The sequence below is a fragment of the Myotis daubentonii genome, chromosome 11 (assembly GCF_963259705.1).
Source record: "Myotis daubentonii chromosome 11, mMyoDau2.1, whole genome shotgun sequence".
Lineage (NCBI taxonomy): Eukaryota > Metazoa > Chordata > Mammalia > Chiroptera > Vespertilionidae > Myotis > Myotis daubentonii.
This window is the reverse complement of record NC_081850.1, coordinates 55,051,855-55,067,426: the sequence shown is the minus strand read 5'-3', so window position 1 is coordinate 55,067,426 and position 15,572 is coordinate 55,051,855. Positions and strand designations below refer to the sequence as shown.

Here is a 15,572-nt window from a genome sequence, read left to right as displayed (position 1 = left end):
AGTATATACATATGACCAACAACATGTGAAAAGATGCTCAACATCCTTAGTCATTAGGGAAATGCAAGCCGAAATTGCAAGGATACCACCTCACACCCATGAGGATGGCTACAGTAAAAACCAAAAACCAAAATAACAAGGGTTGGCAAGGATGTGGAGAAAGTAGAACCCTTGTATATTGCTGGTGGGAATGTAAAATGGTGAAGTTGCTTTGGAAAAGTTTTCTAGTTCTTCAAAAAACTCCCCCCCCCCCCACATATGATCCAACGAAAAAAACAGACAAACAAACACCTGTACACAAATGTTCATAACAGCACTAATCACAGTAGCCAACAAGTGGAAACAACCAAAAAGTTCATCACTGGATGGACGGTTAAACAAACTACAGGATATTATTCAGTCATAAAAGGGAATGAATGACTCTCGAAAACAAGACGCTAAGCGAAAGAAGTCAGACACACAAAGTCACACTTTATGTGATTTAATTTATGGGAAATATCCAGAATAGATAAATCCATAGAAACAGACTGGTGGTCGCCGGGGGCTGGGGGAGGGGAGAAAGGGAGTAACGGCGGATGTGGTACAGGTTTTATTTTGGAGTGAGGAAAGTGTTTTTGATCTACAGAGGTGGTGGTTGCACAACATTACGAATGTACTAAACGCCACTGAATCGGTCACTTTAAAATGGTCAATTTTATGTTATGTGACTATTACCTTAATTTTAAAAAAACCTGCTCACTTTCATGACTGACTGAGAATAGCCTGAAGCAGGTGAGGATGGAAGCTGGGAGATAGTTAGGAGGCTCCTGCCATAGTCCAGGTGAGAGATGAGGGTGACTTGGACCAGGGTGGTAATGGCAGACGTGGGAAGGGGTAGAAAGTGCAGAGAGAAATGTCCAGAAGAATATTCACTAAAATGGGATCAGTATCTATCTCTCAGTGGAGGAAATTACTTTGAGTTACTTTTATTGTTTAAATTGTTTACAGAAATGGCCAATACACAACAAAATTATCTGGGGCGGGGGGGGGGGGGGGGGATGTATCCAGAGTTGGATCTAGAAAAGGGCCAAACATACAAAGGAGACAAAGGAGCTAAAATGGAAATCAACTATGAAAATGACGGATACAATGCTAGGATGAAACTCAATAAATAGTTAAGACCTATGGTTTCCTAGCTCCTACAGCAGGTGCCTCCCAGAGGTACAAGAAGGATTCAGACTTCTTCCCTTCCTTCATCTTACTAATTAGATGTGGGTGTGATGACTGGAGCTTCAAGCAACCAGAAGGGCCATGAGGACAAGAACATATTGCAGGGATGAAAGATTAAAAAACTGGTAAGGGTGGCCCTAGCTGGTTTGGCTCAGTGGATAGAGCGTCAGCCTGCGGACCAAAGGATCCCGAGTTCTATTCCGGTGAAGGCACGTACTTTGGTCGCAGGATCCTCCCCGGCCTGGGCCCTGGTCAGGGCTCGTGCAGGAGGCAACCAATCGATGTCCTTCTCTCACATTGATATTTCTCTCTGTCCTTCCCTCTCCCACTCTCTCTAAAAATCAATGGAAAAATATCCTTGGGTGAGGATTAAAATAATAATAATAAATAATAATAATAATAATAATAAATAATAATAATAATAAATAAATAAAAACTGGAAAGGGTGTTGATTCCTAATACGAGGCAAGATGCCTTACTAGCTCTGGACTGCTTAACCCTGCAACTCTTGTAAGTGAAAGAAAATTAAATTCCACCTTGCTTAAGCTCTCTTATTTTACTTTCCCCCCCTCGCACAGATAGCCAAACAAATCTAATTCTAAGGAAAATATTCTGCATGGATATTTTATTCTGACCCCTGCCTGAGTCAGCGTGACTGAAGTTCACATTCCTAGGGTTTTGCACTGATACCACCTCACACCCATGTAAGGCTCCTACCACATTCTGTTGGGTCTTGCGTGCTGGGGTGTTGTTTCGCCTCAGCCTATCTAGCTCTAGGCCCAGCGTGGGTGAATGCTCAGCCAGGGCTGGACTGAATGGCCCCGCCTCTGGCTGTTGGAGATGGAAGGTCTTCCCCACACTCTCTGTTGAGACCCCCACTTATTCAGCCTACAAGGACTCCAACAATCACCAGGAAATACTTTATGGAGATGACACTGATGGTGGGGGTGACAGTGATGATGATGAACCTTTAAAGCTTGTCATTATGCGGCAATAGAATAAATTCCAGCGACCCTCTTCGGGTCGGCCTGGTTTTTCACGAAAGCAGTCAGGCTCTGGGAGCCGAGAGCACCGTGCCAGGCTCCAGCCAGACTGGCATCCTCTGGGGCGGCAGAATTGGTTGTGTGCCGAACAGATTCCCTTCCCCACACCATCCCATCCGCAGCTCCTCCCCTGGGAGAGCAATGGGTGCCTGAGCAAGTGGATGCCAGCAAGGACTCACCAGCCGTCCACCAGGCCTGCTGCCGACTCTCTCACAGCCTCGGTTTCCTCGTTTTTCAAATGTGTGGGTGGGACGCTGTTCTAAGGCCATGAAATCCAGAGGTTCTATTACCTTTCTCTGCTGTGCTGAAACCACCCCTCATGGCACAAGTGCCTTGCTTAAGAACATCTCGTGCCACATTCTCAGCAGGCACACCTAGCCCTTCTGGTCAAGGCCCCCGTCATTCCCACCCCTTGCCCTGCCGCCACCTTCCAGGCCACACAGTTCTCCTTCTGGGGTTCCCTGACCCTCCAAGTTTTCAATAAAATTTGGTCTGAGCTCCAACGCCAGGGTTTGGGATGGCTCAATGTCCTCCCCACCGTGTCGACTCCTGCTGCCCTTTTCATTTTACTATTCATCCAGCAGATACTCTGCAAGGTATTGTGCCAATTCAACAGGGATACAGAGCTAATAGCCACGGAGCTGGACCCCAGGCTCATCTCACTTACATTCTTGGGGGTGGGGAGAATGGAAGAGACTAAACAATTAATTACACAATTAACCAATTAATTTAAGAAATATATATTGGGTGTCTACTATGTGTAGGGTTTGTTAGATGTGGTTGCAATGAGCCAGATAGATGTGGTCCTTGTATTCATGGGGCTTATATTCTTTTTAAAAAATATATGTTTTTATTAATTTCAGAGAGACAGAGAAACATCAGTCAGTTGCCTCCCGTACACACCCTGACTGGGGATCGAACCTGTCACCTTTCAGTGCACAGGATGACGCTCCAACCAACTGAGCCACCAGGCATTATGCATTTATTTAATTTGAACTCATTCATTCATTCACCAACTCTCTACTGAGCCCTACTGTACACCAGACCCTGCACCGGGTGCTGAGAGTATCATGTGAGCAAAAACAGGCAGAGTCCCTGCCCTCATGGGACTTACAGGCCAGTGAGAGAGAAAAATGATACAGAGACAATGACAGCGTGGGAATTGCTATGGAGGAAGGCCACAGGCCCCCGAGGTGGAGAATTACCAAGGGGGAGCTGAAGGGACTGCACGTCCTGAACCCAGGAGACAGGAAAGGCTTCCCTGAAAGAGGGATCAGGACAGTTGAGACCGAAAGGGTACTCATAGCTAATACTTGCATAACACTCACTATGGGCTGGGCGCGACATATCTTACCTCAGTCCTCATAACTGGTAATATTATTTCATCGACCCCATTTACAGACCAGGAAATGAAGGCACAGCAGGTTTAACAGTTTACACAAGCTCACACAGCTAGGAAGTGGTAGTGCCAGGATTATAACCAAATGCACCCTACTCTGGGCTAATTCCAACCATGATGCCTCTGACAGGGCAGGGAGACAGCACAGAGGCAGCCAGCAGGGCCAGCATCCCAGGCAGAGGGAAGAGGAACACCTGCTCAGGTGGTGAGGCAGAGAGGTGCTCAGCAGGCCTGTGGGAAGCAGTGAGCTGAGCAAGGGCGAGCACGAGGGAAGAGGGCGGTAGAACGGTGTGGAGAACAACAGGGAGCCCTCAAAGGGCTGGGTGGCCAGGACTGCCTCTCCGTTCCTCGGACACTCCTGGAGGCTTGCCGTAGGCGGGGCAGCGTCACGGAGGAACGGATGGAGGAAGGAGTAATGCACTTGCCAGAGAGAGGAACTTTTGGGAAAGAGCAGGGATGGTTAGGGGAGATAGGGTATCTCTTGTTCTTGGTTTGCACAGAATGCACCTTGTTTAGGTCTCATGTGCTGATATCATGATTAGCAATTACTTCTATCATTTTCAAAAGTGTCTAGGTTTGTGTAAAAAACTAGTGGCCCGGTGCACAAAATTCATGCATGGAACGGGGGGTGGGGGATGGGGGGGTTCCCTTAGCCCAGCCTGCACCCTCTCTAATCGGGGACCCCTTAGGAGATGTCCAACTGCCGGTTTAGGCCCGATCCTAAACCAACAGTTGGACATCCCTCTCGCAATCTGGGACCGCTGGCTACTAACCGCTCACCTGCCTGCCTGCCTGATCGCCCCTAACTTCTCTGCCTGCCTGCCTTATCACCCCTAACTGCTCTCCCCTGCAGGCCTGATCTTGCCCCCATCTGCCCTCCCCTGCCGGCCAATTTGGTTCTGATTGGTCGGTTTCTATGCCAGTCAGCATCAAAAGCTCCACCTCCTAGGCAGCCATTGGCTCCTCACAGTTCACCCAGATTTGGTTCTGATTGGTCGGTTTCTACGCCAGTCAATACCTCCAGGCCTGATCAGAGAGGTGGGGCTGATCAGCAGCCCCGCAGAGGCCCAGAGAGAAACAGAGGCGTGGCTGCTGGGGAAGCCCGGAGAGAAAGAGAGAGGCAACAGCTGATCAACAGCTGCCACGGAGGCTGTGGATCAGACCCTGCCTCTCTCTTCAGGCCTCTCTCCGGGCCTGATCCACAGCCTCCTTGGTAGTCAGTGCTGGGTCACTAAGCCTGCACCAGTGGCAGTCAGTGCTGGGTTGCCACGACAACCCTGCACTTACTGGACAACTAACTTCCAGTGTTTGGTCAAGCCTTTGGCCAGTCGTTATGGACCCTGGGATTTTATATATTAGGATAAGCAGGGCATCCCAGTTAAAGGGGATTAAGGTGGGGGGGGGGAGTTATACTGGTCTGGTTTAACTGAAAACTTTCCTAAACCTATATCATCAATGCTTTTGGAGTTGAGTTTATGTTTTTTGGCCAGGCAGGGATGTAGGCAAGGAGGCCCAGTCACAATGGGCTCAACACAGGGCCTGGCGTATAGCTGGCAATCAGCGATTCACGGAGAGGGACATATTCATAAGAGCAACGAGCTTCGGTACCTCGCTTTTCCCCTGTGTAGGGGACCAGATCTTCTCGGTCCTTAAACTCCTTCGCTTGCTTTTCCAAGTGATCCAAGAGCTCCTCCCTTTTAAAGGGGCCCGTGGGCGCTTTGGTGGTCTGGTCCTTCTGCCTCAGGCCTGCAGGCAGCAGTGCGTTCTACAGTGGAGGTGGCAGCCCGGGCGACAGAGAGAGGAACAGAGAGAGAGAGAGAAAGAGAGAGAGCGGTCAGCTGCTGAAGGCGTGCATTTCTCCAGAAACTCATCCCTGAACAGTGGGGCTCAAGTCACTCATTTATGTGTAAGGAGTCTGACACCCGGTAGGGACAGGGACATGTCTAAGGTCATGCAACAGGCGCGGGCAGAGCTAGGCTAGGTCTCTTGATCTCCTTGCGTTTCTCGGCCTCTAATGTTTTCTGAAGACGAGAGGGTGCGGCGTCAGCCAACATGGGGCTGAGGACAGAGGGAGGCTCCGAGAGCTTCTGTTGAGTGACAAACCTGATTAAGCTGGTGCTTGGATGCAGGAGGATATTTACAGCCGTTGTGTATAAAGCAATCGGGGAGAGAAGAAGGCCAAGGGGTGTGAGTTAGGGCCCTGGCTGCAGAGTCAGGCAGGAAGAGGCAGACCCCAAAAAACAATCGGTAAAGGCTCAGCAGGCAGTGAGGTGGGAGAGGTTGGCACAGCAGGCGAGGCGGGCCAGGTGGGGGAGGCGAGCTTTCAGGCTGCAGCCCCGGAAGGCCCGACCAGCTCCTTCTCCCTTTCTGACAGTCAGTGCTCGTGCAATGCTGGCTGTTAAATATTTTGGACGTCGCCCCTGGAGATGGGTCTCTGAAGAAAGATAGCATCAACCAATCATTGTCGTGTCTCCTTCCAACGCGGGCAGGCTTCCAGGTGTGGGCTTGGCTTCCCTTTAATGCAGCCCCCAATACCTCAGGCATTCAAAGTTTTTTTTAAAAAAATTTTTATACTTGCAAAGATGCTTAGATTGTCTGATGCATGTACCCATCCTTCAAGGGGAAACTGAGGCTCAGAACAAGGAAAGATTTGCCCAAGGAGTTTCAGGGACAGGTCTGCTTTAGATTTGGGGGAGGAGGGCAATCTTCAGTTCTAATCATGGCTCTCTCCCCCTTTCACTCGAAGAGGTGGTGGAGGATACCTGGAAGGCAGATGTGAGCAGAATCGCACCTCACTTCCTGCCACACCCCCAACGTGGCCTGACCGGACAGCCATGTCATCTCCGATTTTTGTACATCAAGATGCATATCTTCAGTCACTCACCCACACCAAGGCTCCTTTCCCGAAACCCCTCTGAGAGGGGAGTGATATCAGGTATGTGGAGACAGCTATGTGCACACAGAGGGATAAAGCCTGGGAGGGAACTACTACTGTTTAACTGCAGCCTATATGTTTTGCAAGATGTTTCACCGCTGTTAAACCCCACAGTGCTATTCCGGTAAGAACAGTGCCTGTGACATCAGGGCACCGGAGTGGCCCCGACTCTGGGAGACTGAAGGTGAGCAGGTCTAGCTCAGTGCTGGGCATGTATGGGGGCTCGGGGCGTGGTGCTGGTGTACATGCAAGTGGATTTAAGCCACAAGTCAGAAGAGACATTTGGGAGTTGGAGCATGTGAGTGGATGGCCAGTAGGTAGAAAATGAGCCTTGATGGATTAGGGTGACTATTAAGAACCTAAGAGATGTCACAGACATCCCAGTTTTCCCTAAGCAGCAGTCCTCAGACAGTGTCCGCTGTGATATGCGGGATGGGTGATGGTCACAGGTGAGCCACGCATCTGCGGGCATGCCCAAGGTGAGATGGCTCTCCTGTGGCTAGCTAGCTGTGTGGTCCATTCCTTCTCTCCCATGGCAGGGCACTGACTGTGACTTAACTGAGGGAGAGAACAACCTAACTGTCTCTCTGTGACTACCCACAATGAGTAACCAAATGCTCTGTGACATGCCTGGACCCCTCTCAAGCTCATGCCCTGACTTGGAGTAGTGATGACGCATATGGTCCTGGGCCAGTTGCATCTCATTGTGCCTCAGTGTCTATGGCTGTAATGCATGAATGTTAGTCACTCAGGGTTGTCGAGGAAATTAAATTAGATAATGCAGGATCAGTGCTTAGCCCAGTGCCAAGCACTCACAACTACTTCTTATAACTATTGTTCTGTAATCAGATAAAATACATTTTAGCAGGAGACTTGGTTACCCACATATGCATGTTGAACAGGGAAAGAATTATCAAATATATCTTAAGATTCAAAAATGAAAACACACAAGTACAAAACAAATTAAGCAACAAAAACAAGTGTTTTCCCAATGATCCTCATAGATTTTTGTCTGTAAAGGGTTGTGGTGGCAGTTAAGATTCCGGGACACATTCTGGCCTCTGAAAGGCTCAGTATTGTGATAGCAGAAAACCATGAGGTTGTAAATGAGAGGAAAAGGGTTTGCAAACTCACATCTCTTCTCAAATATATGTAAGAGGGGCCACTGATTTAGTTAAAGTGGGGTTTTCCATCGTGGCACAATTGCTATTTGGGGCTGGGTGATTCCTTGTGTTGGGGGCTGTTCTATGCCCTGGAGACTGTTTAGCAGCATCTCTGTCCAGTAGATGACAGTACCATCCTCCTCCCGACACTGTAACAAACAAAAATGTCTCCAAATACCACCAGATGTCCTCTGGGAAGCAGAATCACTCCTGATTGAAAACCACTGTGTTAAATTGAAGCCCATATCATTATAAGAGGAAAATAGACATGTTGTTAATATTTTTAAAAATATTATTTATATAGCATGTTAAAATATGGCTTTATTTATTTAAATCTCTACTGAAAGCAGTTGATTTTTTAAAAGAAACAAGAATGTCAAAGGCCTTTTCTAACACAATTCTTAGCTTTTAGAATTCTTAAAGTAATTACTGAGAATATCAGCCTTGTTAGGAATTAATTTTTTCCATTAAATGATATGTTTAATGAAACATGACATGATTTTCAATTAAAATCAGAGACAGCTGCATATTTTAAAGTCCTGATTATTTCTCATTTTAATTTATTTTCAAAAATGGCATGTGACCTCACATGATATAACAAAAATTAACTCAAAATGGATCAAAGACCTAAATATAAGAGCTAAGACTATAAAAGTTTTAGAAGAAAACATAGGCATAAATCTCTGTGACCCTGGGTTAAGCAATGGTTCCTTAGATATGCCACTAAAACAATAAACATCAGAAGAAAAGTAGATAAATTAGACATTCTCAACATTAAAATGCTTGTGCTTTAACGGACACTGTCAAGAGAGTGAAAAAGACAACCCACAGATTGGAGAAAAACTGCAAATCATATATCTAACAGAAGTCTGGCATCCAGAATACGTAAAGATCTCTTACAACTCAAAACATAAGACACATAACCCAATTTAAAAATGGGCAAAGGATCTGAATAGACATTTCTCCAATGAAGACATAAAAATGGCCAATAAACACATGAAAAGATGCTCAACATCATGAGTCACCAGGGAAATGAACATCAAACACAGAAAGAGATACTACTGCATACCCACTAGGATAGCTCTAATAAAAAAGATAGATAACAAACGTTGGCAAGAATGTGGGGAAATCAGAACCTTCATTCACTGCTAATGGGAATGTAAAATGGTGCAGCCTCATTGGAAAACAGTCTGGCAGTTTCTCAAAAGCTTAAACATGCAGTTATCATCTGATGCAGCAATTCCACTCCTAGGCATATGCCCAAGAAAAACGAAAGCATATGTCTATGCAAAAACTTCTTCAGTTCATAGCAGCATTATTCATAATGGCCAAAAAGTAGGAACAACTCACAGGTCCATCAAACAATAAATGGATAAATACGTGTGGTATCCATGCCACAGAATACTAGTTGGCAATAAACAGAAATGAAGTACTGATACCTGTTACAACATAGAGCAGCGGTTCTCAACCTGTGGGTCGCGACCCCTTTGGGGGTCGAACGACCCTTTCACAGGGGTCGCCTAAGACCATCGGAAAACACATATATAATTACCTATTGTTTTTGTGATTAATCACTATGCTTTAATTATGTTCAATTTGTAACAATGAAATTGGGGGTCACCACAACATGAGGAACTGTATTAAAGGGTTGCGGCATTAGGAAAGTTGAGAACCACTGACATAGAGGAAACCTTGAAAACATTGTGCTAAGTGAAAGAAGCCAGTCACAAAGGACTACAGTGTCTGATTCCATTTATATGACATGTCCAGAATGGTCACATCTATAGAGACAGAAAGTAGGTAGCAGATACCTAGAGCAGGGAAGGTTGAGGGAAAACAGGGAGTCATGGCTAGTAGGTATGGGTCTTTTTCTTAAGGTGATGAAAATGTTCTGAAATTCATTGTGATGGTTGTATGACTATACTAAAAATAATGAGCTTTCTTTAAATGGGTGAATTTTATGGCATATAAATTATATTTTTAAAAAAGTAAAATTGGCACATGTTATCTAAAAAAAAAAAGTTAGTGCAATAACTAAACTAAGTGGCTGAGGACTGCTGAGGGCAAAGGCTCTGTGTGTGTGCCAGTGGCCAACAGTGGTGCAGAGACTGGCCGGGGGAGAGCTGGTCAAGTGATAAAGTGGTGTCCTGTTTTATGACCAGATGTGCCTTAATATGTGAATTTGCTGTTGAGGAGTTAAATGGGTAAGAAAATACTGCCTTGGGTTTGTCATAACTATTAGAACCTAAAACGGACTCTCAGACCCAGGCATCCAACAGGTGGGGAGAGGGTTCCCCCAACCACAGGAGCTCTGACCAGCAGAGCATTTGGTGGACGTGTTTGCATAGAAAGGTATATTCCTTCCTTTATTCCTTCTCACTCAACAAACATCCGGGGAGTGAGTATTGTGTGTCAGGGCTGTGTGCTAACAGGTAAGGCCAGGACCCCACAAAGCGCTCTCTAATTTGAATTAACCAGGGGGATGGGAGGTAAATGGAGGAAGGTAAGTAAAAGAGAGAAAAGTCTCAATGACAGCATGTGTGGAAAGCAAGGTATTGCTTTAGACTTTACGGTTAATCAAGACCCTAAAGGTGGGGAGGAGTCTGTTTTACTGAATAGCAAAGATTAGTCTATAACTAGCCTCCACGTTGCCTGTAAAGGTTGTATACGTCTATGGTGCCTGCGGGTAATTGGAACGATCTAACTTTAAAGAATTTAAGTCCATGTCTCCTAATCTTAAAATGTGCACAGAGTAAATTTGTTGGGCACATGCTTGCTTTATAGTTAGTTAAAGGCAAATATCAGTCTGGCTCCTTCAGGACAGTCGTCAGCTGTCATTAGGGGACTCTGTATTCATATGCACACGTCACACGTACATCTTCAGTCCAATGGGTGAGATTGGCTTTGGGAGAAAGCTCCGGTACATAGGACTCTACCATGTGTTCATGTCCTTACGTACAACTGCAAATTTACTCACGTGAGAAAGGCAGTGACTAATGCCTGGATGATCTTATCATTTCCAGAGAGGAAAGTTAGTGTTGGTTTTAAGGAAGAGGAATTTCTAGATGCTCTCTGATCTTAGCCTAAAGTCATAGCTGCTAGATACTCAGAGTGGTGGAGACTGGGCTACACTGGGGCTTTTGATGCCCCAGCAATGTATTTCCTTGTTGAACGTGGGTGATGCCGGCCGGCCGGCATGTCTCAGTGTTGAGCGTTGACCTATGAACCAGGAGGTCACGGTTTGATTCCCAATCAGGGCACATGCCCGGGTTGTGAGCTTGATCCCCAGTTGGGGGCATGCAGAAGGTAGACGATCAATGATTTTCTCTCATCATTGATGTTTCTATCTCTGTCCCCCTCTCCCTTCTTCTCTGAAATCAATAAAAATATACCTTAAAAACGAATGTAGGTGATGTTATTAGATGAACTCTTTATGTGAAATCTCTTGATTTTAAGATTGACACATGATCCAAATATTTTCAAAACAATGTTCAGGCCAAATAAAACACATCTGTAGACCAGACTCACTCCACTCTGCCACATCTGATCTAAGGTTCCTATCAGAGTAAAATTCTATGTAGAGACAGTCAAGATATTCATTCATCTATTCCATAAATATTTGGTGAGTGTATTGCCCATATCAGGCTTGCTCTAGAGGAAGAAAGGGGTATATACATGGGTTTTTATAGTAGAGTTTTTAATGTTAAAAACACACTAAAAGTTTAATATGTTCTTGGAAATAATACTAGGGGGGAAATCAGGCAATCGCTTCTTGTAGCACCTTACTCATGTATTTTTAAATGGTCACTTCCTTTTCAATGTTGTAAAATTAAAACTGGGATGTGCAGCTTGACAGGTTAATATCTTGGTCTAATTTTTCCCAGCCACACTCTGGAGCCCAGTTGTCCAAAGGATGGTGGAAACTTTGATAAATCCTCAACTGTGCTGTTAGCAGTTCTAACACCCTACCAACAGGTGCCAGTGAGGCCAAATATCAAGTATCTGCATCGTTATCATGTTATCATGGCTATAGATAGTTAGGGCTACGTGAGAAGCGTGCCTGCTAGAACCATTGAGGGCTTGTTCAGATATGTACACATGCATAATATGTGCACACACAGGCAACACACATACACATGCGCGCGCACACACAACTTACTGAAAGAAGCACTGACTCCTGGCAGCTCAGAGCTGCAAAGCCCCTAGAGGGCCTCTGGGCTAATTCTTTTGTTTTTCAGTTGGGGAAACCAAGGCATAGAAAATTAAAGCCACTCGCCCAAAGTCACACAGCTTGTTAGCCACACAGCCAGGACGCCTGAGCTTGTGTAGAAACCACACTGTATATAAACAGCATGCCCAAGGATCAGTACGCATGGTTCAGACGGGTGGCTAATCATATGTAAAATGTCCCCGCCAACCTTCACAGTGACAAATTCATCACCTTCCCCAATTAAACAGCTATGCCTAAGAGCAAGGGGGTGGAAAATGTGCCCTGGGTCTGGGCTCCAGGAGTCCTGGGTTCTGTCCTGCGACCGAGCCAGACACAACCCCTTAGAAGAGGATGGACCATGCGCTACAACCTCACCGGCGCCTGGGAGCAGCCATGACCCAGGAGGGGCAGGGCCTTGCCTGAGGTCACACCCTGAACTGAGAGCCAGGGCTCTCGACTTGCAGGCCACAGCAAACTTTCCATCCCAAGCCTGCTTCCTCTGGGAACAGATCCTGGAAACAGGTGTGGCACCACGTGAGAACCAGGCTCCTCTCCCAGCTAAGGGAGCCAGCGCTCCCCTCCTATCAATCTAGTCTCACTTTACAGGCAAAGAAACTGAGGCCCAGAGGCATGGAGGTACTGTCCTGGGGTGAGAGAAACCCAGGAGGTTTAACTTCCCAGAATTCCCATGACTCCTCTCCCCATCCTACTTCAAACCAGCTCAGCATGCCCCTACCCGACGCCCCACCCCTCCACCACCGCAGCCAGGACGAACATTTTACAGAAGTCAGTCATCCACTTGCCTTTTATAAGGTATTTGACTGTCTCTCCCCGCCCCCGCCCCCGCCCCATTTGTTTTTTCAAATGGTCTGGAGGACTTTTATTTCTCAGTTATCTGCCTGGTGTGCTTCCCTTGTGTGAAATGCAGCCCTCTAGTCCCTCGGGCCCCATCCAGATAAAGAGCGCTCAGCCCCTGCATTGCCAACCAGCAGCCCCCAGATCCCACTAGAAATCATTCGGTGGCTTCAGCAGATTTATTGTCACATATGGGGGACTCAACCTGACAGCCTGGAGGGGTGGAGGGGCCGCACCAGTCACGCCCCGGACACAGAGGGGACAAGCAAGGTGCAAACCTCTAAGAGGCCCTATCTGCAAACATATGTCCCGCCCCAACAGACACACTCTGGGCATCTTCCCTTTTTCTCCAGAAAGATCCAGGCCTTTGGCTCAACCATCATGACCTCTCTGCAGGACGGGTGAAGCACAGTAACTGCTATTTCCCACAGTCAACTTTCTACGGCACTGGTGCTGACTTCCAAAGGCATCCTTATGGCCCACGCCCAGGAATTGGTGATGGTGGGAGACACACCCACATGTGAGCAGTTTACTCTGTCCCTCTCCACCCACAGGCTTCTTGGAGGAGTGGATACCTGAGCTGTGCCTCAGGGGACCGGGTAAGAACCAGCAAGATGAAGAGGAGAGAGGAAAGTGGTGCTACGGTGGGACAGAGAGCCCAGCATAGACAACGGCATGGCCGGACGAGGGGACATGGTTTGCTACGGGAAGGCTTTGGTGAGCCCAACGATTGAGGTTTCTGATCTGTCTCCATCCCACGGGCACCACCCTCGTTCAGTCCATCATGCTTTCCTGGGACTATCAGATCCACCTCCTGGCTGGTTTCCTCTCCTTGGGCCTCTCTACCTCTACTCCTTTCCCCTCCCATCAGCCAGCAGACCTCACCAACATGAGCATCTGATCCTGTCTCTCCCCAACACAGACAAATGCTCAGCACCTCCATTGACCTACGGCAGTGGTCGACCCCTTCCAACTCTCCCATCCACACTTGTCTTGTAGCCAGTCTCACTCAACTCATGCATGAGCGCCCGCATGTGGTATTTTGTGGAAGAGCCACACTCAAGGGGCCAAAGAGCCGCATGTGGCTCGTGAGCCGTGGCTTGCCAACCACTGATCTAGACAAGTCTCAACCGGGCTGACTGGGCACTTCAAGTCTCTGCCACGTATCTGTTCCATGCCAGTAGGCTACCTCAGGAATGTCCTCATGGAGACGACAGAAACACAAGAAAGAGCAAGGCCTCTCGAGGTGTAGACTTAGAAGCACCGTACTTGCACTTCTGCTTCATTCTATCACCCAAAGCCAGGCACACGGTCAAGTCCAGAGACAGAGGCAGAGGACACTTCAAAGTTAAATGCCCAAGGGGGTGGAGGCAGAGAGGGTAAAAGATCATTCAACCCATCAGCAAGACCTATCCATTCTACCTTGGAAATACTTTCCACACCTGTCCATCTTATTGCTACCAACAATTCAGTTCACCATGATCTCTCTTACCTATCACCACCTGACTGCTCTGTCCAAATCTTTCTTGTCCATTCCTTCTCAGACCATTCTCAATGCAGCAATGAGAATGAACTTAAAAAGAAAACCTGCTCTGACCACTCATTTAATTAAGTCTGCCAAATGGTTTCCTATTGTTCTCAGGATAAAGGTGAAAATCCTAAGGCCTGAATTGTTTTCAATTTTCAATTGAGGGGTTATTTTAAAGCAAACAGGTGAACCTGGTGAAAGGGAGAAAGAGAGTGAAGAGGGAGTGTGGGAAAGAGAGGCTTTATAATGACTTCCATCTGAGGACAGCCTGGGACCCCTTTCTCCAAGCCCATCTCCTTCCATCCTTTCTTTCACTTTATGGTGGGAACACATCATAATTCCCCAACTTGTACACTATTTCAAGCCTCCGGGGTCCTACTTGGACCGGTCTGTGTCCAAGTAGAGAAGTAGAGTTCTTTATCCCTCCTTTTGGTACGGCTGGAAAACCCTCTGCCTTATGCCCTAAAAAAAAGACAGGAGAAGAGCGCAGATTGGTTTGGCTCAGTGGTTAGAGCGTCGGCCTGTAGACTCAAGGGTCCCAGGTTCGGTTCGAGGAGAAGAGGGGAGAGAGAGAGAGAGGAGAGATTTTGTAGAGAGGGGGGGTTTTGGGGGAGGAGGGAGTGGAGGATGAGGGAGAGTTTTATATAAGAGACTTGAGCATTGGGTATTTGTGGGGGTTGAGAAATGAATGGAAGAAGCTTTACTGTCAAGCAAGCATCCCAATCCTAGTGCAGGTCTAGGGTCTAGGGCAGTGGTCGGCAAACTCATTAGTCAACAGAGCCAAATATCAACAGTACATCGACTGAAATTCCTTTTGAGAGCCAAATTTTTTAAACTTAAACTATATAGGTCGGTACATTGTTATTAACTTGATTAGGGTACTCCTAAGCTGGCCTTTGCTAAAAACGTCCTCAACCTGACTGAGGTACGTTCGCTGAGGTCGACCCTTTCCAACTCTCCCATCCACACTCATCTTGTATACTTGTCTCAGACGAGGGTGGATGGGAGAGTTGGAAAGGGTCGACCTCAGCGAACATACCTCAAAACAATGTACCTCCCCCGCACTGTGTATCCCGTGGCCCGCCTGCGCCCTGTCTCCCGTCGCCCGACTGACCAACACCCCCCACTTCTTCTAACGCTACTTCTTCAAAATAGACTCGCCCAGGCCGAAAACCGACTTCTGTGCATGGGCCACGAAGTTTCAATCGCGCTGTATGTGCGAGCCCGCAT

The 15,572-nt window shown here is 47.1% G+C and overlaps 1 protein-coding gene across 3 annotated transcripts in view; it reads right to left on the bottom strand.

Moving 5' to 3' along the window:
* Positions 1-15,572, bottom strand: part of TMOD1 (tropomodulin 1) — a 77,071-nt gene that overhangs the window by 36,230 nt on the left and 25,269 nt on the right. For all 3 annotated transcript variants that reach the window (XM_059657439.1, XM_059657437.1, XM_059657438.1), the window contains one exon: positions 5,260-5,416. In XM_059657439.1, coding sequence (XP_059513422.1) covers positions 5,260-5,416 — 157 coding nt within the window. The remainder of the gene's footprint in view (positions 1-5,259; positions 5,417-15,572) is intronic.